General features: G+C 43.3%; 1 protein-coding gene and 1 long non-coding RNA gene across 4 annotated transcripts; both read left to right on the forward strand.

The window, feature by feature from the left end:
- Positions 1-172: 172 nt before the first annotated feature.
- Positions 173-8,327, forward strand: H3-3A (H3.3 histone A). Of its 2 annotated transcripts, none has more exons than XM_082344603.1 (4): positions 173-303; positions 1,835-1,985; positions 3,166-3,319; positions 7,644-8,327. In XM_082344603.1, exons 2-4 carry the CDS (start codon positions 1,858-1,860, stop codon positions 7,770-7,772), a joined length of 411 nt encoding a protein of 136 aa, XP_082200729.1. In that variant the 5' UTR covers positions 173-303; positions 1,835-1,857; the 3' UTR covers positions 7,773-8,327. The 2 variants fall into 2 exon arrangements, with proteins under 2 accessions (XP_082200729.1, XP_082200730.1); XM_082344604.1 differs by lacking the exon at positions 173-303 and adding an exon at positions 417-440.
- Positions 8,328-19,164: 10,837 nt separating this feature from the next.
- LOC309606910 lies at positions 19,165-24,151 on the forward strand. Of its 2 annotated transcripts, XR_014232117.1 has the most exons (4): positions 19,165-19,890; positions 20,057-20,270; positions 21,579-21,709; positions 21,913-24,151. It is a non-coding gene; the product is annotated as an uncharacterized lncRNA (long non-coding RNA). The 2 variants fall into 2 exon arrangements; XR_014232116.1 differs by having other exon boundaries at positions 21,579-24,151.
- Positions 24,152-24,166: the final 15 nt, after the last annotated feature.

Genomic DNA, 24,166 nt, shown 5'->3' on the forward strand with positions numbered 1-24,166 from the left:
GAGGCGGCCGGGAGGAGGGAGCGGGCGGCGCGCGGGGGAGGGGCGAGCGCGCGCCAGCGAACGGGCGCGCGGGGGGAGGGGCGGAGGCGGGGCGCGAGCGAGGGGGCGGGGGCGGGGCCGAGCCTTCCCTCCATTGTGTGTGATTGGTTGGCGCGCGGCGCGGGGGCGGGGCGGCGTGTGTTGGGGGATAGCCTCGGTGTCAGCCATCTTTCAATTGTGTTCGCTGCCGCCGCCGCGCCGCTGTCGCTCTCCGACGCCAGCACCGCCTCTCGCTCGCTGAGCTCCAGCCGAAGGAGAAGGGGGGTAAGTTTCCCCGTCTGCCCGCTTCCCCGGAACCGAGCCCCGCTTGCCGTCAACCCTGGGCCGGGCCCCGGCGGTGCGGTGAGGGGACCCACGGTCCCTCTGGCTTGGCCCACAAACTTTTTGGCCCAGAAACGGAGGTGAGGAGCGAGTTTCCCTCACCTCTCAGGCGGCGGCGGCTCCGGCGGCTCCCGAGTCTCTCGCCGCCTCAGCCCAACAGCAGCAACCGCCGCGTCGCCGAGCCTGCTCTCCCTCCCCGCGCCCCTGGCTCCTCTTTCTTCGGTGAAATCCCGCCCGCCGCCCCTTCCCGGGACCCCAGACCTTCACCACGACCCGCGCGGGCCTCTTAACTACCGCCCCCGGACCCCGGACCCCAGTTTTCGAGCGGGAAAAGGGTGGAAATCGCCGCTGCTTCCCACCCTGGGGTAACTCGCTTTTTGCTGCCTCCCCACAGTTGTTGCTAAGCTTCACCATCTTGTCTCTTCTCTGGTCACCGACCATATTTTTTCCCCCGTTTCTCTCTTCCCCATTTCAAAAAAGGAGGAAAATTTTTTAAAGAGAAACATTTTTTTCTCCTTTTTTAGAGAAGCGGAAACTTGATACATTTGAAATGCACAAAAAAAACTTTTGCATTTTGGAGGGCGGCACGTGGCAGGGGATCGGGCTATTTTCGAGCGATTTGGTGTTTTGTCTCTTTGGTAGAGAATCGGATACGTTTTGCGATTGTTTCCATTTTGTTCTGGTCTGGGAGCCGAGTTTGTGCCTGCGCGAGACGCTGGGAGCGAGGCGGGCAGGCTGGGGGACCCTGTGCCGAGGGGCCGGAGGAGGCGAAACCAAAAGTTTATGTGGTGCTTGGGGTGGACTGGTCGGCCGGTCTCGTGCGTTAATTAAAGCCTGGGTGCGGGGCACTTTTTTTTTTATTTCACTGCGAAGCTTCTGAAGACTGGGCGCCAGGACGGTGCTTTGTAGAATGCTCGCTGGTGGTAGCTGTTGTTCCCCTCTTGTTTTTTGAGACGCCTTTTTGTCAACAGAACTGTAGAGATGCAAAAGCAGGAATGTTTTCAGATATTTACAGCAGTCTATCAACTGCCAGACGTAAAGGGGGGGGGGCGGGGGGGTGACCAAAACCTTTCTTGCTGTAATTTGACTCGACCTTTCTGTGGTTTGTGGCTTCGTTCTTTTGACTTGTTAGTGGATCGAATATTTACAGACATTTCTAATTTCTACTTTAATTAAAGAAACTGAAGCGAAGGCTGTTAGGGGTCTTTTTGTTTTGCCGTTTATCGCTCAGATTTGGCATTTTTGAGAGATGATTGGTGTTAATGCTAACAATTTTCTAGTACTACAGTTTGTTTCAGGAAGTCATATTTGGATGGTAGACGTAATCTGCACACTTTCAAATTATGTAACGTTACAGACATTGTTTTTTTATACTGATCATAATTTCCAGATTGGGGGGGGGCGGTGGTAGTGGCAGGAAAACTTGTATGTTTGGTAGTTGCATATGGTGATTTTTGTGTTTTGATGCCGGTAGGTAAGTAAGGAGGTCTCTATACCATGGCTCGTACAAAGCAGACTGCCCGCAAATCGACCGGTGGTAAAGCACCGAGGAAGCAACTGGCTACAAAAGCCGCTCGCAAGAGTGCGCCCTCTACTGGAGGGGTGAAGAAACCTCATCGTTACAGGTATTAAAACAAGAGGAGGGAAAAAATGGGACAAAGCCTATCTCCCGAAGCAGTATCTATATAACTTAATAAAAAGATGTATAATCATACTTTTTGCTTTAGAGAAACTGATAATTTTTCCTTTTGAATATTTATTAATACTTTAAAATATATATATAATTTAGTGTTAGGTTTTATTGGGAACATGTTTAATTTTGAAGCCATAATCTTGCCCATAGCCCAAAGGAGAGGTTATATCACTAATAACATTAATGGGATAGGGTAACATTTTATTTAGCTGTTAGGTGTAATGTGTATTTTTTAAATAGTAAAGTGTTGTTTTTAAATAACATTTTTGAGGATACTCTTTCTCTCGGTAATTTAATCAAGATTGGGGGTCATTTTGTTTTAGGTAAGTCCCTCATTTACTTGAATTGGTTTATTTCCTGCTGTTAGCACAGTTTTGAACTACCCTGAGCAGTGTTGTTAAGGGCATCTGCCATTAGAGGGCAGAAGTTGTCTGTATTTAGGTGTCCTCTGCAAATGATTTTACAGTTAGCCTAAAATAAAAGTGGAAGAAATAAGTCAGAATTGAGGTAAATTTCTTGCTTAAAATTAGTTTAAAAAAAAAGAAAGAAAGAAAACTTCCATATGGAAGATACACCATAAAAGAGTATTCACATTTAATCATTCATAAGGTGTGTGCAGTATTCAAAGGTATTCTGAGAAATCAGACTTAAATGCCATAAGTGTATTTTTTAAAGGAAACTCATTGGGTTGTGCTGGTAGGTCTTTTAGAAGAATTGGGGGTGCCAGTGGCAAGGAGGAGAGTGCTGCCAAATTGAGAAGAGTCTGAACAATTTTGACTTCTTTATTTGTGGCCTAGTACTTTCCCAAGTTGTAATTATAACAAGTTAGTGATATATATGTTAAAGAGGAAGAAAATAAAGGGGACTTTGATTAAACCTCCTGCCAGGAATCTACTTTAATATCATGCTTTTTGCTTTAAAGGTATTGTGTTACTCTTAACAGACTTGAATATTCAGGTCATAAATTAATAGTGAAATTTGATACAGAAGCTGAAGAATAGTTGGGTGATTTATTTTTTGAGAAGTGACTGCGTCTTTTTAAAGCTGATGATCACTCTTTTATGTTTTTTATGTATTTGGTAACCATGTCTTTATTGTGTTTTGTTTTAAAGGCCTGGTACCGTGGCACTCCGTGAAATTAGACGTTATCAGAAATCCACTGAACTTCTGATTCGCAAACTTCCCTTCCAGCGTCTGGTGCGGGAAATTGCTCAGGACTTCAAAACAGATCTGCGCTTCCAGAGTGCAGCTATTGGTGCTTTGCAGGTAAAATGGCGGGTGGGAAAAGCTCTAAGAGTTGGCCGTTCCTGCTTTGTACCAAGAACAATTCTAAATCTTTGCATGTGCTTGTTAAATTTAATCATCACAAGCAGATGAGGTAGGTCTTATCTATTTCACTGTTAAGATGTCAGAAAGGTTAAGTAGCTCAAGGTCATACAAGCAGACATAGAATTTTAAAATTTTAGTCGTTGCAGTGTTTAAAGGGAAAAAGAACCTTCTGGTTTGGCTTACAGTTGCTGCAGGACATCAGGAAGTCATGGGGCTAAAGGTCTGTATCGGTAATTAGTTTCAAACAGTGACTGATATAAATGGAATGTTAGAATAAATGGCTTCCTGGACCTGAAGAGGCAGTTGCAAGTGGAGAGAACATAATATCTGGGATGGGAATAGGCAGCATAAAAGAATTGTGCATTGAGGTAAAAGAAGCATGAATGGTAGTTAGGATTAGGTTGACGATAAGGAGAAAAAGATACTAGGCTTGTAAAGAGAAATTGGAAGACTTGTAGTTTGCTAAAGGGGATTATGTATGGATTTCCACTTAAATGGGAAACATAGTGAATTTAATCTTAGCTCCAGTGTGTCAGAACTTTGAGAAGTACTGTTTTAGCTGTGGTTATGTATTTGAAAATACTGGTGGTTTGTGCCAAGATTAAAACTTGAAATGCCCACAAGTAAGATATTTGATTAGGTATGTGGGTATAATTAACATCAATCACTTGAGTAACCTATAATGTTAACGAGTTTGGCATTCGTTAGATCATTGTAACTCAAAGTATGGTAAGACTGCCACCTCCTTCAGAGTATGGGGTTTGAGGTGATTAAAATTGCAGATTGCTAGGCACCTCCACAGACCTGAATCGGAATCTCTTTTGGGGGAGGGTCCAGAATCTACATACACTCCATTGGAGGATTTTTCAAGGCTGCTGTTGCCAAGCTTTTCCTTTATGTGTGAGGAAGATTTGATAGGTGGATTCTATCCTGAAGTGTAATTGGTTGAGCTGTTTCTATGGTTAGTCTGAACTTCGTTTGATTGGTGAATTCCAGGAGTAGGCATCCATTAAATTCTCAATGAATTGAAATTACTGAAATTTCAAACTACTAAAATCTTCCAGTGCTGTTATTTAAAACCTTTATTTTCTGTTTTAATCATTGACTATCTTTAGATCCCATTTTGTTTATTACTACAATTGCTAATCACATTTCCCCCACTAATTTTAAATATAGAAATATTATTGATATTCTCAAGCATTGCTCTAAAGCTGCCAGTTTTGTTTTGTAGTTACAGTTAGCAGGGCTATGCTTGAAGAACACACTATACTTGAAAGTCCAACATTGTTGAGCTTAAGTGTCAATGATAGAGCTTTGTAAATTGATTACTGAACAGTCTGAGTAAAAGACTATTGTCTTTTTAAAATTCATGTGTAAACTTCCACGTTGCTGTTATTAAGGTGTGTGTTTTATATTTGTCAGTAAGTGTGGTTGTATTGGTTTTGAGCAAAATGTTCAATTCTGCTGCCTGTAGTACTCTTGCATTAGGTAGCTCTTTATTGGAAGAGTAATCTTTGTTAGAAATTTTTTTTGTTTTGTGTTGCCTTTTTTATACATCAGTTCTCTTAAAGATACAGAGATGGAGAATTTGCTAATGGAAATAGGGCAATAGAAGAGAGCAGTTGAAATAGAATTCCAAAAGTCACTATTTTTGCCTTTAGAATTACACAGTTTACAACTTTTCTAATACAACTAAATGAGGAGGGGAAGTAGTCCAGTGAGGATGGGAGAGAATTTAGTCTAGGTTTGCCATAAATAATCAAGAATTAGCTAACTTGAAATTTAGCCTTTGCCCCTAATATCTGAGAGTTTGAACTAAGGTATCGTGTTAAAAATGGACATTGGTGGTTTGAAGTGGTGGAAGAGTCAGATATTGAACATACTCAAAATGTTGTAAATTAACATTTCCTTCCAGTTATAAGATATTTTTTCTTTTGCTGTTATCTCAAAATTACGTTCATTGGGCTATAAATTAATGTGTCAGTCTTTAATTCCCATCATAGCCTTAATGTTCAGGAGACTTTGGCACATTGGCAATAGAATTAGAAATATATGAGTCATGGTTAAATTCCCTATGAGTATTGACTCTTCTCCCAGAGCTGACCAGACACAACTCTATAAAACCTATAGCCAGGTTGTAAGATGGCAGTGAGAGGCCCAGCTGCCACATGCCACATTTGAGTAGTACTAGGGGAGCCAGTAGATCATTATTCCACTCTTAAATGGTCTCAGAATTGGAGGACCTGTTGGCTTATCCATATAGCAGCTCATAGTGCTGTGTTTTGTAGAAGCCTTCTAGATTTGCATAATCCTGAGATACGCTGGGTGAAACAAAAAAGAAACTAGTTTCTTTCTTGAGGAACTTCAGTCCTAGTATCTGATGTGTGTTGTGAACCCGTAAGAGTAGGTAGGCTACAGTATGCTGTGTTTCCTAAATTTTTTACCCATTTCTAGAATATCCCAAGAATTAATCCCGGAACATTAAGGACTTTTGCTTTTAATATATTTTTTGGAATAGGTAAGATACACGGAACTAATTGCATAGAAAAGATGCAAATTTCGGGAATTCCCTCGTGGTCCAGCGGTTAGGACTCCGCGCTTTCACAGCTGAGGAGCCGCATTCAATCCCTGGTCAGGGAACTGTCCTGCAAGCCACATATCCCAGCCAAGAAAAAAAAAGAAAAGATGCAAATTTCAGTTAGGGTTAGAGATCTCTGTTAAGTAATTTAAGGTCATTAAAAGATGGCTAGTGTACAAGGCCAATGTGATTGCCAAGGAATTAGGAGTTCAAAGTTACCTGCACCTGGGAACCAGGGGCAAGAGGAGTGTTTGCTTTCTCCTTCATGGAATAATCTTGAGGTAGTCCATAAAGGGTAGGTAAATAAGACTTAGCTCTTGATAACAAATGCTGCAGAAAGACATGTAGGGGATAGTAAACTTTGGGTGAAACAGATTTTTATAGAAGAGAGAGATTAGGCTAAAAAGAATGAAGATATAAATGTGAGAAATAATTTTTTTCGTAAGATGGAATAACGTAAACCATTTGAATTAATTGTTGCTGTGTTAGTGCTTTTAAAAGCAGAATCTCGAGTTTTGGCAAAGTCAAAATGTTTGTAAAAAGCAAATCTGGTTCTTCCCATCTCTGTATCTTGTGTGTTATGTAGTATTTGGGGCTTGAGCAATTCAAGTTTCCAAAATGGAAATAATTTTTTTAATTAGGACAAAAATAGCAATTACAAAAATCTGGTTTTTTCCCCTAAATATATCTCAAACAGAGAAATAACTTGCTTATATAGAAGCCAAATAATGTCTTTCATTTAGTGTGTTCCTAATCCACTAAAACAGTTGGACTGATGACTGGACTGGTAAAACAGTAGGTACATTTCACAATGAGTAAGCAGATGTTTTAACCTAGACTAAAGGATTCTTCAGCTTTTCAGACAGCTGTAAGATGTACTAACAATTTAAGAGTTAATTATAAGTAGAAGCTCCCCTTTTTTCCTCTTTACATGCCAAGTGTTGGTGAATGATTCATGTAGCTACCAGTTTTTGAGTGAAAGTAGGGATAAGAAGATGCCTTCAGAAAAGTCTTAGAGGATAATGAGAAAAACCAGAGGGATCAATGTTAATGCTGGGAGGTAGCAAAAATGCCATTACAGATAGGGGTGCATAGAGGAAGGTACAGTTAGTGGGGGACATGGGGGCATATCTCGGCAAAATAGGTCAATGTATGTAAGTAAGACACAAATCTGGTGTGTTCTGGGACCCAACAGCACTCTAGTGGTGAAACTGAGGTGTTAAAGGAAAGGTAGATGAGGACCATGATGGAAACCAGTGGTCAAACAGGTATAATGAAGTGTGAGTAAGATTCAGAAAAAGGAGGACACAGCAGGGTAGGAGAGTATATTACTTTGGATTAGATACATGATTCCATTTATCTTTGTGAGGATGAGAATGAATGTTAGAATTTAAGTTGGATTTTTTGCTTTACTCAAGACACATTTCAGTTTACTAAAAATCACATATAACATTTAAAAAATTAAACTTTTTTAGTAGTGAAATTATTTGACTTAAGACTTGAGGTTTCACTTTCATAAGCTGCCTTTCAGCCTAGTCGCACAGGTTTTAAAATGTAAGCATTTGGTAAAATAGTCAACATCTTCTGAAGTAGGTTTTTTAAGGGCTCAAAAACCTCATCTTTTTAACTGATACAGATGTAACTTAACTATTGTTAATATTTTTTTCTTTATTCCTGTTGTAGGAGGCAAGTGAGGCCTATCTGGTTGGCCTTTTTGAAGACACCAACCTGTGTGCTATCCATGCCAAACGTGTAACAATTATGCCAAAAGACATCCAGCTAGCACGCCGCATACGTGGAGAACGTGCTTAAGAATCCACTATGATGGGAAACATTTCATTCTTTAAAAAAAAAAAAAAAAAAAAAAAAAAAATTCTCTTCCTGTTATTGGTAGTTCTGAACGTTAGATTTTTTTTTTTTTCCCCGTGGGGTCAAAAGGTACCTAAGTATATGATTGCAGGTGGAAAAATGGGGGACAGAAATCAGGTATTGGCAGTTTTTCCATTTTCATTTGTGTGTGAATTTTTAATATAAATGCGGGGACATAAAGCATTAATGCAAGTCAAAATGTTTCAGTGAACAAGTTTCAGCAGTTCAACTTTATAACAATTATAAATAAACCTGTTAAATTTTTCTGGACAATGCCAGCATTTGGATTTTTTTAAAACAAGTAAATTTCTTATTGACTGCAACTAAATGGTGTTTGTAGCATTTTTATCATACAGTAGATTCCATCCATTCACTATACTTTTCTAACTGAGTTGTCCTATATGCAAGTACATGTTTTTAATGTTGTCTGTCTTCTGTGCTGTTCCTGTAAGTTTGCTATTAAAATACATTAAACTATACCTGCTTTTGGTCTTTACTATCAGCCTTGTCTGTACAATTAACTTACTTGAAATTTCCATATTCAGAATAATTTTAGTATCAAGCGTTTTGTCACTTTTTATCTGATACTGTTGAGAGAGGAGGAAAGTATAAGCTTTGTATGGGAAGGAAACTGGAGCTACTGGCTTTCCTCCAAATTTTTAAAAATTTGAAGATGGTATATCTATTTTCCAAAACCAGAGTTTGACTATGGATATGTGTACTTTTAACCAGCAATTCCCAAACCTAGCTGGCCAGCAGAATCACATGAAAATAGTTAAATCTGTTTTAGTAGTGAAAGTACATTTATAAACATAATCTGTTATTAAACTTTGAATATTTAATGGTAATTTAACTGCAAATGTAACAGTCTTCAGCTCAAAAATTAGTGCATCAGAAAGCTGGCTATTTTAAGATATTGTATATTAACCCTGAAGTTATTAATCAAGCACCTATAGTTCATTCTTAGCACTGTGTTTTATTTAGCATTGGGGTGATTAATGTGAAAAGAGGATGGTGAACCTTTTAAGACTTACAACATCTCTTATTAGAGAAATGCAAATCAAAACTACAATGAGGTATCATCTCACACCAGTCAGAATGGCCATCGTTAAAAAATTGTCTACAAACAATAAACACTGGAGAGGGTGTGGAGAAAAGGGAACCCTCTTGCACTGTTGGTGGGAATGTAAATTGATACAGCCACTATGGAGAACACTGTGGAGGTGCCTTAAAAAAACTAAAAGTAGAACTACCATACGACCCAGCAATCCCACTACTGGGCATATACCCTGAGAAAACCATAATTCAAAAAAGAGTCATGTACCACAATGTTCACTGCAGCACTATTTACAATAGCCGGGTCATGGAAGCAACCTAAATGCCCATCGACAGACGAATGGGTAAAGAAGATGTACATATGTACAACAGAATATTACGCAGCCATAAAAAGGAATGAAATTGAGTCATTTGCTGAGACATGGATGGACCTAGAGACTGTCCTACAGAGTTAAGTCAGGAAGAGGAAAACAAATCGTATATTAATGCATATATGTGGAATCTAGAAAAATGGTACAGATGAACCGGTTTGCAAGGTAGAAATAGAAACGGATGTAGAGAACAAACGTATGGACACCAAGGGGGGAAAGCAGGGGGGGAGGGGGGGTGGTGGTGTGATGAATGGGAGATTGGGATTGACATATATACACTAATAGGTGTAAAATAGATAACTAACAAGAACCTGCTGTGTAAAAGATAAAATTTAAAACAAGGGGCTTCCCTGGTGGCGCAGTGGCTAAGAATCCACCTGATTGGGACACGGGTTCGAGCCCTGGTTGGGGAAGATCCCACATGCTGCGGAGCAACAAAGCCTGTGCGCCACAACGACTAAGCCTGCGTTCTAGAGCCTGTGTACCTAGAGCCCGTGCTCCACAAGAGAAGCCGCTGCAATGAGAAGCCTGCACACCGCAACAAAGAGTAGTCTGTGCTGCAACTAGAGAAAAGCCCGTGCACAGCAACGAAGACCCAGTGCAGCCAAAATTAATTAATTAATTTTTAAAAAGTTCAAAACAAAAACAGAAAGACACATGCTCCCCCAGTGTTCATTGCAGCACCGTTTACAACAGCCAGGATGTGGAAACAACCTAAATGTCCACCAACAGAGGAATGGATGAAGAAGATGTGGTACATATATTCAATGGAATATTACTCAGCCATAAAAAGGAATGAAATTGGGTCATTTGTAGAGACGTGGATGGACCTAGAGACTGTCGTACAGAGTGAAGTAAGTCAGAAAGAGAAAAACAAATATTGTATATTAACGCATGTATGTGGAATCTGAAAAAATTGGTATAGACGATCTTATTTACAAAGCAGAAATAGAGACACAGATGTAGGCAACAAATGTATGGATACCAAGGGGGAAGGGGGGTGGGATGAATTGGGAGACTGGGATTGACATATATACACTACTGATACAATGTATAAAATAGATAACTAATGAGAACCTACAGTATAGCACAGGGAACTCTGACATTAGTTGTAGCATATGAGTGAAGCTGCTCTGGAAGTGAACTGAGATGAACTAATCAATGGGCTAAGAACAGATTCATGTCAATAAGATACAACATTGGGCTTATAAACATAAACATTGGTGTTAAGGTTTTTAGCAGTAACTTCATTTTTAGAATTTATGTCATTATAAAATCAATGTGAGAAATATGAGATTTTTTTAGAGCCTGTTTCTAATTTGTTGACATGGTATCCTAGTTTTAGTGTGATCGTTTGTATAGGCTTCTACAGGCAGGCACTAGCATTACTTGGAGTATTGGCAGGAGCATATGTTCACTGCAGTATAAGCTACTAAGAGCCAATTGAAGTATGTTTGATACAAAACAGATGAACTTGGCACTCAAAGCAGGTACACAGATGTCTGGTCAATGTACTGAGCTTGTCTCAATATACCATGGTCTGTTAATACTTGATAGGTATTCTCTTATTCCTATAAGGTAGATAACTCTTTCCTACTTAACTAAAGAGGCAATGAAATTTGGGAGGATTATTCTTATTTGACTAGGGTCTAAACAATATGCATAATTTTGAGGTCAGGGTTATTTTTTGACTTAGATATGAGTGTGATCTGCCACTCCCATTGATGCTTATTAACCTGGCCTGAAAATCCTCCTTTTTTTTTTTTTTTTTAATAAATTTATTTTATTTATTTTTGGCTGTGTTGGGTCTTCATTGCTGCGCCCGGGCTTCCTCTAGTTGTGGTGAGCGGGGGCTACTCTTCGTTGTGGTGCACCGGCTTCTCATTGCGGTGGCTTCTCTTGTTGCGGAGCACGGGCTTTACGCGTGCGGGCTCAGTAGCTGTGGCTCACGGGCTCTAGAGCGCAGGCTCAGTAGTTGTGGTGCACGGGCTTAGCTGCTCCGTGGCATGTGGGATCTTCCCGGACCAGGGCTCGAACCCACGTCCCCTGCATGGCAGGTGGATTCTTAACCACTGCGCCACCAGGGAAGCCCTGAAAATCCTCTTACCTGCTATGCTTTGGAGTTGGCTACATGAGAATTTACCTAGGAAAAATCTATAGTGAATTAGAGTTGGGTCCAAAGTGATATGTGGGGACCATAGCTAAACTCACCTCTCATTATTAAGTTCAGTTTTTAGCATCTGTAACAAGGTGGTAACCAGCTTTTGAATATGAAGTATCTTATGAAAATAGCTGATTAATACGTAAAAGTTTCCAGAAAATATTCCTAAAGTCTAAGACAAGTTTACAGATGAAAAACCCTATGAAATCATGTGGTAAGATAAAAACTTTAGGTAAGGTTTTAGGGAAATCAGGGAATGCTGGAAGAACTTCTAGGAAGGAATTTGGAAATGTCATTCTCTTAGGCAAATGAGGGGAGGAAATCTTCCCTTGGCTAAATACTGTCAGGTGGGTTAGTGCTTGAACAATGTCCAAGCTCTTGCCCTTCTCATCCTGACAGCCTACAATCTGAGAGGAAATCAACTTTGCACATTTGAATATATCGAGGATGTGCTAGATGCTGAGTATGTAAAGGTATAAAGCTGCTCCAATTTAAATTCTCAACAACTCTGTAAGGTGGGTACTATTATATACCCTATTTTACAGGTGAAACTTGCCCAAGATCACACAGTAAATAGAGGGGATGGAATTTGTTCCCCAGTAGACTAAATCCAAGGCCTTGCTTTCTAATTCCCATGCTCTAAGTGTGAGACATACAAATAAGAGCAGTTAATTTGTTGGGAGCACTAGAAGAAGTTAAGGAAAGTCTTGACAGTAGAAACAAGTGGGGGCCAGGGGAGACAAAATTGGGAATGATAGGGACAGATTATAGAAATTACAAGAAAACTCATCATTTGAAAACATGCTGCTCACCACCAGCTCAGTCTTGAGCTACCCCCTTAATTCCTCCCTCTTCCTCACCTCCATTAAATCCTGTTGACTTCCTCCAAAAGTGCATCCAAAACTTTCCACTTAACCCTTCTACCATCCTAGTCCGAGCTGCTATCAGCAGCTAAGTTATTGCCATAACTTAAATCAGTCTGCATTCATCCACTCATTCCCTCAGGCCTCTTCACACAGCCCCCAGAGAATGTTCCTAAAACATAAATCATTTCAGATCATTTCCGCACTTAAAAATTTCTAGTGGCTTCCCATTGCTCACAGATTAACATCTAAACTTGCTCATGAGGCAGGCCCTGTGTGATCTGGCCTTGTCAATCTTCTCTTTCCACCACTTACTTATTAAGCTGTAGCCAAACCCTCTGCCCACATACCCTTTGTCACATCCCTTGGCTTTATTTCCTTATTTATCAAAATCTGAAATTACATTACATTCTTCCTGACTCTACCCCTACTAGAATGTGCTACAAAACAGGGGTTCATTGTCTTCTCCATTGTAGCCCCAGTGCTGGTACATAGTAAACCTAAATAAAAATCAATTGCATTCATGCTAGAATGAATGTTCCTGCTGTCCTTCAGATTTTAACATTAAGCTTGTATAACCTTAAAATATAGTAACTGATTTATTGTTTTGAAGATTAAGTGAAAACGTGAGGTTTGGCACATAATATTCAATTAATGCTGGGCTAGAATTTTAAATTCCGATAAAGCAAGTCAGATATATATTGTTTCTTGCAAAGTTGTAGAGAAAAATGCCTCCAACTTCCCATCTTTCTAAGTAGTATGCATTTTCTATTAAAACCCTGCTGAATAGTTATCATTCTTATGCCATTAAGCATTGGTCTCTAAGTGAAATAGGATTTAGGTAACACCCTTATCACGACAGTCAGTTGAATCAGTAAGTACATAACTAGTGGTGAAACCATAGGTAAGAGGCATTCTCTTAAAGTCATTATGAGTACTTTTTTCACCAGTATCACTAAACATTCTTTGGAAAGTTCTAGTCAATGAGAAAATATATTTTTTTAAAGGAAATAATTATTTGCAGTATAGCTTCATAGCTGAGTTCCGGCTCTGGGAGTTTTCTGTCTGTCCAGTGGTTAGGACTCCGGGCTTTCACTGCCGTGGCCTTGGTTTGACCCCTTGTCGGGAAAATAAGATCTCGCAAGACCAGAGGTGCAGGAGGGAGTTCAGGTCCACCCGATGCCTTGTTCATTCAGTATTTATGGAGCACCTTCCATGTGCCAGGCACTGTTGAAGGAATACTGAAGTGAACAAAACAAAGTTAAAGTTCTCTGTCCTCATGGAGCTACTTTCTAGTGAGGGAAACAGACAAGGAAAATCCTTAAAGGATAAAGAAGTAAAATACAGTTGTTCCCCTGAATTCCCTGGGATTGGATCCAGGACCCACCACAGATACCAAAATCTCGGATGCTCAAGTCCCATAGTTGGCCCCTCCACGGCCGTGGTTCCACATCCAGGGAATCATCCACCACTGATCGTGTGGTACTGTAGGATGTATTTAGTGAAAAAAATCCGCGTATCCTTGGACACACACAGTTCAAACTCATGTCCTTGAACAACACAGGCTTGAACTGTGCAGGTCCACTTATAGGTGGATTTGTTTCAATAAATATGCAGTGAGCCCTCGATTTCCCTGGGTTCCGCATCTTCAAATACGGAGCGCCCACTATGGGACTTGAGCATTGGCAGATTTTGGTATGCTAGGCGGGTCCCGGAACCAATCCCCCACAGACACGGAGGGACGACTGTACATCGTTTATTAGATAGCGGTAGGTGCTAAAGAGAAAAATTAACATGGTGAAAAGTGTTGTGATACAAGGGAGGTGGGTGTTGGGAGTTAGGCCAGGAAGGCATCACTGAGGTGTCATTGGAGTAAAGCCCTAAAGAAAATGAGAGAGCAAGCCACACAGATGTGAGAAAAGAATATTCCAGGCCCTACTGGGGGTCCTGTTGGGGGCAAGCCTGGTGTGTTCAGGAACCACAGGGAGACAGGAATGGGTGCAGTGGAAAAAGTGAGCAGAGTAGGCGAGAAATCAGAGATGCAATGGGGACCAGATCCTGCAGGACTTAGAGGCCCTAGTAAGGACACTGAGTGAGAGGAGATGCCTCGGGAAAGTTTTAAGCAGAAGAATAATATGGTGTGACTTAAGTTTTAACAAAATCACTCCAACTGCTGTGTGGAAAATGAGGAGAATAAAGGTAGAGCAAGAAGGAAAACCCCTTAGGAAGCTACTGGCAGTAACCTAAATGTGACATGATATTGTGGCTTGGACTTGAGTGATGGCAGTGGAGGTGGTGAGAAGTGGCATGCTGGATATTTTTGAAAGGTAGGATGGCTGGGACTTGCTAACGGGTGTGGGCATGAGAAAGAGAGGAGTTAGTGGTGCCAAGGTTTTTGGCCTGAGCAACTGCAAGAAGGAAGTTGCTATTGCCTGAGACAGGGGAACCTGACGGGGCAGGTTGGAGGGGAATATAAGGAGCTTAGTTATGGACATGTTAAGATTGAGACGCTTATTAGACTTTAGTGGAGATTTCAAGTAGATTGTTGGATACGAGCCTGGGGTTTAAGAGAGAGGTTTGGGCTGGAGACAGAAATTTAGAAGTCATCAGTAAATGTATGGTCTAAAAGCCAAGAAGCTGGATGAGATCACCAAGGGAGTGGGTGTAGATAGAAATTAGAGAAGAGGTCCAAGCACTCAGGGACTCAACATTCAGAGTTTAGGGAGTGAGGGGAGCACTCCGAAGGAGGCTAATACGAGTGGGCAGACAGGAAGAAAGCCAGGCATCCGTGATGTCTGTAAGCCCGAAGAAGCAAGTACTCCAAGGAAGAGTGGTCTCTGTGACAAATACTACTGCTGTGTCAAGAAGAGGGCAGTCTGAGAGTTGACCATTGGATTTGGCAACGTGGAGGTAATTGGTGATCATGATAAGAACCATGTTGGTGAAATCGAGGGAACAAAACCTGATTAGAGTGGATGCAAGAGCAACCGGGGCTTTAAGCAAAATGATCACACTTCACGTTGTCAATAATGAGACGAACTGACATTATAAACTCCTGATGTAAAACACTAAGGACACAACATTACCCAAACGTTTACCCCAAATGTTTAATCTGTATATAATCATGAGGAAACAACCAGCTAAATCCAAAGCGTGAGACATACTACAAAACAACTGGCCTAGACTCTTCAAAAATGTCAATTTCACAAACCAAAACAAGGCCGGGGAACTGTTTCAGATTAAAGGTGACTTAAGAGACATGACAATTAATTGCATGTTAATCAATCCTTCATTGGATCCTGGATTAAAAAAAAAAAGTTAAAAAGAAACTTTGGGGACAGTTGGGCAAATTTCAGTATGGAATACATGTTAAATAATATATCAATTTCAAATTTCTTTGGTGTATGATAATGGTATTAAGGTTATACAGGAGAATGTACTTGTTCTTCACTCATGCTGAAGGAGTGAAGAGTCATAATAGCTGCAGCTTAATCCAAAATATATAGAGGGGAAGGTGGGGGAGGGATAGACTGGGAGTGTGGGGTTAGTAGATGCAAACTATTACATATAGAATGAATGGACAATGATGTCCTACTGTATAGCACAGGGAACTATATTCAATGTGGTGGGATAAACTATAATGGAAAAGAATATTTAAAAAATGTATATATATGTATAACTGAGTCTGCTGTACAGCAGAAATTAACACAACATTGTAAATCAACTATACTTCAATTAAAAAAAGAAAACATATATAGAGAAAAAGATAAAACAAATATGGTAAAATAACAATTGGTAAATTTACATTGTGCCATTCTTTCAACTTTTCTATAGGCTTAAAATTTTCAAAACAATCTGTTGGAAATGTTTTTAAAAAGAATTAGAAGAAATGAATTGGTAACTCCAGGAGTTTTGCTTAAAATAAAGAGAAATGGAAAGTAAATGAAGAGGAAAGTGGAGCTCAGTGTTTTTGTTTTTGTTTCCTGTAAGATGGGAGAAATAGAATATTTGTTTGCTGTTGTGTGTTTTGTATGCTTGTGCTATTGGGGTTGTGAGGATTATATGAATTAAAACATGTCAACTGCTTGGAACGTTCCTGGCACATAGTAAATGCTCAATAAATATTCACTGATATGTTTATTATAAAATTGTTATTTTTAACAAATAATATTTATTTTGGAAGCCCAAGAGTCTCAATTACAAAATTATTGGTTTTAATGAGATCTCAATAAGATGGTAGGTAATAAAATATACAAAAGTCAATAGTGGTGATCATTTTGTAATGTATAAAAACATTGAGTCACTATGTTGTACACCTGAAACTAATGTAATGTTGTAAGTCAATTATACTCCAGTTTTTAAAAAGTCAATATAATTTCTATACATTAATAATTAGTTAAAAATTTATAATGAAACTAATTGCTGGTTATAAATTAACATATGCATATGTAATATAAAAAAAATACTATCGGGCTTCCCTGGTGGCGCAGTGGTTGAGAATCTGCCTGCCAATGCAGGGGACACGGGTTCGAGCCCTGGTCTGGGAAGATCCCACATGCCGCGGAGCGACTGGGCCCGTGAGCCACAATTGCTGAGCCTGCGCGTCTGGAGCTTGTGCTCCGCAACAAGAGAGGCCACGATAGTGAGAGGCCCGCGCACCGCGATGAAGAGTGGCCCCCACTTGCCGCAGCTAGAGAAAGCCCTCGCACAGAAACGAAGACCCAACACAGCCATAAATAAATAAATAAATAAATAAACAAAATTTAAAAAAATAAAATAAAACTGTCCTCCCAGAAAACTATGGAACCATCAAATGTTAAAAAAAAAAAAAAAAAAAAAATACTATCTACCATGTCCACTAACCTATAACACATCAAAAAATACACCTAAGAAATGTGTGGAGAATTATTTAAAGAAAACACAAACTTTTGTTGAAGGCCATAGAAAAGATCTGAATAAAGTAAGAAAGATATATGTTCCTGGATGGAAAGACTCAATACTGTAAAGAATTCACTTCTTTCCACATTAATCTATACATTGAGACAATCTCAGTAAAAATTCTAACAGGATTTTTAATGGAGCTTTACAGATTAATTCTAAAGTTCTTTGAGGGGACTTCCCTGGTGGCGCAGTGGTTAAGAATCCACCTGCCAATGCAGGGGACACGGGTTCGAACCCTGGTCGGGGGAGATCCCACATGCTGTGGAGCAGCTAAGCCTGTGCGCCACAACTACTGAGCCTGTGCTCCGCAAGGAGAGAAGCCACCACAACGAGAAGCCCGCGAACCTCAACGAAGACCCAACTCAGCCAAAAATAAATAAATAAACTTATTTTTAAAAAATCATTGGATAACGGTGAAACTATTCAATCGTGAAAAAGTAAGATAATTGCACTATTCATGAGGCAGCAGTTGCATTACTATTTCATAACCCCCAAATTAATTTCAGGTTGATTAAAAGAATAAACATCAAAAACAAAATTAATAGAGAACTGAAAGGAAATATTAGAGAATAGTTTAATATTCTTCCTCAAAATCTCCACGTCTATAAACCTGTCCCCTAGAAATGCAAAGATAAGTTAGGATGAGCATATGTTTCCCAGCACTGTTTGTAAAGCTGAAAATTTTGAACATCCTAAATGTCCATCAGTACAGGAATGGCTAAATAAAATTTTATGGAGTGATATTAAGAAATACTATGTAGCCGGGACTTCCCTGGTGGTGCAGTGGATAATACTCTGTGCTCCCAATGCAGGGGGCCCAGGTTCGATCCCTGGTCAGGGAACTAGATCCCACATGCATGCCGCAACTTAAAAAATTCACATACCACAGCTAAGGAGCCCGCCTGCTGCAACTAAGACCTGGTGTAACCACATAAATAAATAAATATTTTTTAAAAAAGAAAGAAATACTATATAGCCATTGAAAAGAATGAGGCAGAGAGACCTATACATGCTGATGTGGAAAGGTTTCCAAACTATACTGTTAAATAAAAAAGAAAGATGTGCAACAAGCGTAGCATTTTTCTTTCTATGAGTCTAACAACAAAAACAGCAACAAAACCGCAAATCACTTGTAAATCGTGTGTGTATGTACACATTATATATACACAGAGACTACATGCATATGCATAGGAAAGGTCTGGAAAGATGCACCAAACCGCTAACAATGGTAGCCTAAGGGGAGCAGAGTTTCTGGAATCTTAGATATTCTGGCAGAGGAGCCACTCACAAGCATGGCTTCAGAGCTCCTTACCCAACTTTTTATAGCAACAGGAGGGATTTATTGAGGGCTTGCTATGTGCCAAGCCAAGCACTGTACTAAACTCTGCTTTATCTCAGTTCTCACAAGGACCTCAGGAAGGAGACTGTTACTACCTCCATTTCAGAGATGGGAGAAGCGAGGCTGAGTATCCCCATCTTCCTATCCCTGCCCAGCCCTAGTGTCTTGGACACATCCCTGTGTTTGTGGTTCCCCTTTGAGAGAATCCTTCTGTTTGGACCCCTCCAGGTTGCATCCTTTTGTAGTCGCCTGTGTCTGGTTTGCGGGCAGTTTCAGGAGTTAAGTAGGGCACTAGCTTGGCCAATGCCACAACCGTGGGCAGGACACTTAACCTCCATGAGCCTCAGTTTACCAGTCCAAAAAACAGGGACCACTGGTGGGACATGAGGTGATTTCATGTGGCTTATGAGTGATTTTTTTTTTTTTTGGTCGCGCCGCGGGGCATGTGGGATCTTATTTCCCAGACCAGGGATCGAACTTCCGCTCCGTGCAGTTCTTAGCGCAGAGTCTTAACCACTGGACCGCTGGGGAACTCCCATGAGTGAACATTTAAATATATATATATATATATATATATATATATATATATATATATATATATATATATAATAATTTATGAACTAGTAAAATAAACATTGTACATCAAACCTGGGATTTCAGATAGCACCTCTTAACATTTTGAGTGGATTAAAAATTATAATAAGTAAATAATAGTACAGGTGGTGCTGGCCAAAATGACGAAAGGGGTAGGAGAGGAGGGGAATTTATGAGAAAAAGCATGAAAAAATGCTTAGCACAGAGCCAGAACGCACACACAGTGAGAACTCAATGCACTGATTTAATTGGTTATCATCATCACATTTGGACTTGAAATAAGCAGTTCTGATTCCAAGTGTAGGGGACCGAGACGGAGTGGGAAGAGAGAGAGGTGGCCAGGACTTCTGTCACCAGCCTAGGGCACCCTCAAGACGTCCCAGGCCCGGGCTTAGCCCCGGTGGGGCCCGACAGCATGTTGGAGAACTCGGTGGCTTCACGGCCAGCTGAGCCGAGGCGACCGCGCTGGCTCCAGACTGGTCAGCAGAGGGCCGCGCATAGGTTCCTTCCTGCACTTCCTGCGCGACTCGCAGCTCTCAGCGCCCGAAGCGGCGCCTGCCAAGGACGGATTCCGGAGGAGCGCTGCCCAGTCTCGGGGAATCGGGTGCGGGAAAGGCTGCCGCTGCCAGCCCGCCCCCGGGAGCAGCCAGCGGGGGACGGGGCACGGACGGAGCCTCGAGAACCGAGCGCTCAGACTCCTCCCTGCCCCTCGCCGCCCACACCCCATCTGCCTCAGGTTGGGAGGCCAGTCCTCCACGCCTTTCGCCTCTCGAGCCCACCCCTTTCGCTCCTTGCCCCTGTTGTTGCTCTAATGAGGGCTTTTCCTTTTCCGCACTTTTCTGAAATCGCCTCCTGACCTGGGCTCTCTCCCTGCGATTTCTCCCTCCCCACCCACTGTCCAGCGCCTGAGGGACCTTCCTACGACGCCAAGCTGATCTTTCCAGCCCTTTCCAACCTAATGCCAGGCCGGCGGACAGCACCGCCGCCTTCCTCCGCTGTCACTGGAGGCCGCCCCACCCAGACCACGCCCCTCGGAATCCCGACACGCCCCTCCGAGTCCACGCCCCTCCAAGACCACGCCCCTCCGCGCCGGCTGCTCTTCTGGAGCTCCGGAAGGTGAGCTAGCGCTGGGAGTCCCGGCTCTGCAGCGCACTCCCCGCCCGCCCAGGAGGGAAGATCCTGGACGCCCCCTGCCGTCCCTGCCAGGGCCACACGCGCCCTCGATGAGGCCTGCTTCCCAGACCTCAGCCTCCCCGGGGGGCAGGGCCCGGGCTCGCTGTCCCCGCAGCTTCTCCCGGCCCTCAGGTTTGGGGCCCCTTTCCCCGACGAGGGGCTGGCGGCCCGCACGGCTCCGAGCTCAGGGCCTCCCCGCCCCCGGCCCGCCCTCGTGGCCATCTGGAGGCCCGCGAGCTGCAGCTGCGGCCCCGAAGACGCCGCACGTCCCGCCGAGGGGGTTACACTTGGCGTTTTGGAAAACGAAGCTGGTTAGTGCTCAGCTGCCTCAGATGAAAACTGTGGATGAAAATGTAACATTTATGAACGGAGAAGCCATGAGCATGTAAACTGCGTTTATTCTTGCCGCGGCTCCCGAGGAGCATGAGTTGCTGGTCCCGCCGCGCCCGCAGTCGTCTCCGGCAGCCGCCTCCTTCTGCCCCTCGAAGGTGGGCTTCAGCCTTTAACCCACGTGGACCTGGCTGAAACTGATCAGGAAGCAGGGCTGTCGGAGAAAACGCCAGGACGCCGCAGGCTTCCGAAGCGCAGTCACTGCGCCCCAGCCTCCCCTGTGGCGGAGGGGACCGCTTCCCTGGCTCGCCCGGAGCGGCCCGATTCCCAGTGCTCCGGATTAAGTTTTTTTTTTACCCGGAGCTTCGGTCTTTGATTCAGCCGCCCCGCTGGGAGCTAGTAGAAAGGATGACCAGGCGGTTCCTGGTCCGGAGAAGGCGAGTCCTTAGGGGACACTCAGGAGAGGGGAGCCAGTGCTGAGGGAAGCGGCGGGGAGCGGTCGTCCAGGTTAGCGTTCCCCGTGCCCTCGAGGATGAGCAAGATTTATACAGGTCAGGAGAGGCAACCGGGGAGGCTTTAGGACGGGATTTTACTTAGGAATCAGTCATGTGGGATTGTCGCAAAGTGATCAGTTATGAGGTCAGGGCAAGGCCTGAGGAGCTGCCCCTGGGGGAGAGGGAATCCTAAGTCCTGGAGGAGTCATCTTGGGGACACCAAATGTAGAAGGGTCCTGGGATGGGGGCTGTCTCCCAAGGGTGACTTAACGGCCCAGCTCAGCTTCTCCCACTTGCTGGGGAGGAGGCCTGGGACGACCTGGGCGGGGACCCAAGCACGAACACCACCTTCAACGGAGCTTTGCCTCTGTACCACCCCAGCCCCTGCCCAGAGGTTTTAACAGGACCATTTCCTCCTTCCTCACAGAATCAAGCACTTGGCAATGAGTCTGAGAGAAAGAGCAGGTCAAAACAGTCCTCAGCACAGCAGGGGAATAATTTTCTAAGGAAAGGGCACACCCAGAGAGACGATGCCACCTCCACTCCTGGGGATTTCAGGTAGGTGCCACCTGGGATCTCCGCAGAGCCTCCCTCCCTTCCATCTGCTGGTTGAGTGGTGGGGACACTCTGGAAGCCTCCCAGTAGTCTGTTCTTGGGAAATAAAGAACGATGGATTAACCCAAGAGTTCTAGGACCCTGGAATTTAATGTTGAAAATGGTTGACAAACAATTTAAAGGGAGATATTTGGCTTCATATTCAGGATGAAGAGATGTGCCTGAATATCTTCTTCACCATGAGCCAAGCACCATGCTAAGCTTTCATTCTCACGTCGTCAGAGCAACCCTGAGGTTGCAATACAATAAGTATCGTTTTCCCTATTTTAGAGATACGGAAACTGAAGCTCAGAGTTATGAAATGACGGGCACCAATCACACGGTTATTGAGGGGCAGAATCAGAATTATAAGACAGGTCTTGACTTCAATCTTGGTAGAAGGAGAAATTTAGATAATTAGGAAATGGATGAAACCTTTGTTAGGTTTTGGGAAGCATATAAGGACAAACATGGACCCAGCCGCAGGTTTAGTAAGCAGGGTCTTCCAAACGGGAATGACCAACGCACCCCAACCCCTTGGGTTGCCCTGTGCCATTTCCACTTTGCAGTGCGGGGCAGCGCCTCTGCTTTCCCGCTGGCTCCCCTGTAGACCCCACCGGGGAGCAGGGCAGGAGACTGCCAGCCTAGAGGGGGCAAAGGGGACTGACTTCTTACCGGAGGCTTCCTGTGGGCTTTCCATCTGCTTCCAGTTTCTGGGGGCATCACCCCGGTCTCAGTTCTTCAGCCCAGCAATAGCAGTTCTTTCCTGTGGCAGCGGCTCAACCCAGTTTGCAGAGTTTCTCCTACATCCTCATCATGTACCACCGCAACCCCCCGCCCCCCTCACCTACCGGAGATCTCAGCACTATTTGGACAACGCCCCCTCCTCAGAAGATTGGGTTCCAGACCCACAGGGCCCTTCTTCCCAGCTCAGAGACGCCAGCACTAGCCGAGCAGTACCCCCTTCTCTGAGGTCTGTGTGTCAGCTCCGGGCCTCTCGTGTGAGTTTCTGTTTTCATCATTCTGACCACTTTAATTTAATTCTCCCAGCTCTAGAGTGGCGGCTGCTTCCTGCAGTTGCTCCCTTTGTGATACCTTAAAGCTTTCTTTTTACTCTTTCACTTACTAGTTAAATGTTTACCTACTTAACAGTTCTTTTTTTAAAAATTTATTTTATTGAAGTAGAGTTGATTTACAATGTCATGTTAATGAACAGTTCTTTATATTAAATTTTCTCTGTTAAAAAAAACTACTGCGGCTTCCGTCTCCTGACTGGCCCTTGACTGATACAGAAATTGGGACCACGAGTGGAGTGTTAGGTGTGATAAAAGCAAGAGGAGCCACTCTCACCCTGATTCCCAGGCCCGGGTGTCGTGGCTGTGGGACAAACAGCGCCACGTGATGGTCTCTGACTCAAAGCATCCACTGTAGCCTGTGAGACAGAACCCCACCCCTTCAGAGTGGTGACTCCCAACGGGCACCATAACTAGGTCATCAGTCGGTCATCCCACCCTTCTATTAGGTCAGCTGCTTCTGAGTGATAGGGTATGTGATTAAACTGGTTAACTCCACAGGCATCAGCCCTTTGCTGCTCTTCTTCTGACGTGAGGTGACTTCTTTGATCCAAAGCAGTGTGTGTAGAGTAGCAGGACCGTGAGCGAGGCACTCCGCAAATCCATGCATGGGGTTGCTTGCAGAAACATTATGAGCAGGAAACGCACGTCCATATCCAGAATGTGTGTATAGCCCACTGGGGACAAATCTCTGCCTCTTCCATTATGGAAAGGGTCCAAGGTAATCAACCTGCCACTAGGTGGCTGGCTGGGGCCCCCAGTATGGCTCAGTGTTAGTATCTGCTGCTGGCTGATTAGACGGCAGACGGCCAAGTCAGCATTGGTGAGGGGAAGCCCGTGCATAGACTTGGACTCAAACCCTGCCACCATGGCCACTTGGTTCCATGGGCCCATTGAGCAAGCACTGGGGTAGCTGTGCAAAGAGGCTGACTGACATCCTTAGAACATGCTTTGTTCACCTGATTGGCAAGAGCCTGCTTTGCAGTGAATACCCTTTAGTGAGCAGTTACATGGGGCACAAATATCCTGGCATTTCATGCCCGTTTGGAGAGACACGTCCACATACTTCTTCCCCACACCTCCTTGTCACCAACCTTCCAATCATATTCCTTCCACATCCCTGCCAATGAATCCATATAGATCCATACTTCCGGCCGTCTCTCAGCCCAGACAAAGTGGGCAAAGTGCCTCTTGAAGCCCTGCCCACTAGGAGGATTTTCTTTCATTGTCCTTCAGAGCCACCCTGGCGTGGGACTGTAGGGTTACGGCTGCCCACTTTCTGTTGGTGCCAGTAGATCATGTAGAACCTTCTGTAAGCCAGACCTGAATTTTTTCCTTCTCAGCCCAC

The sequence above is a fragment of the Balaenoptera borealis genome, assembly GCF_965194805.1.
Source record: "Balaenoptera borealis genome assembly, chromosome: 1".
Lineage (NCBI taxonomy): Eukaryota > Metazoa > Chordata > Mammalia > Artiodactyla > Balaenopteridae > Balaenoptera > Balaenoptera borealis.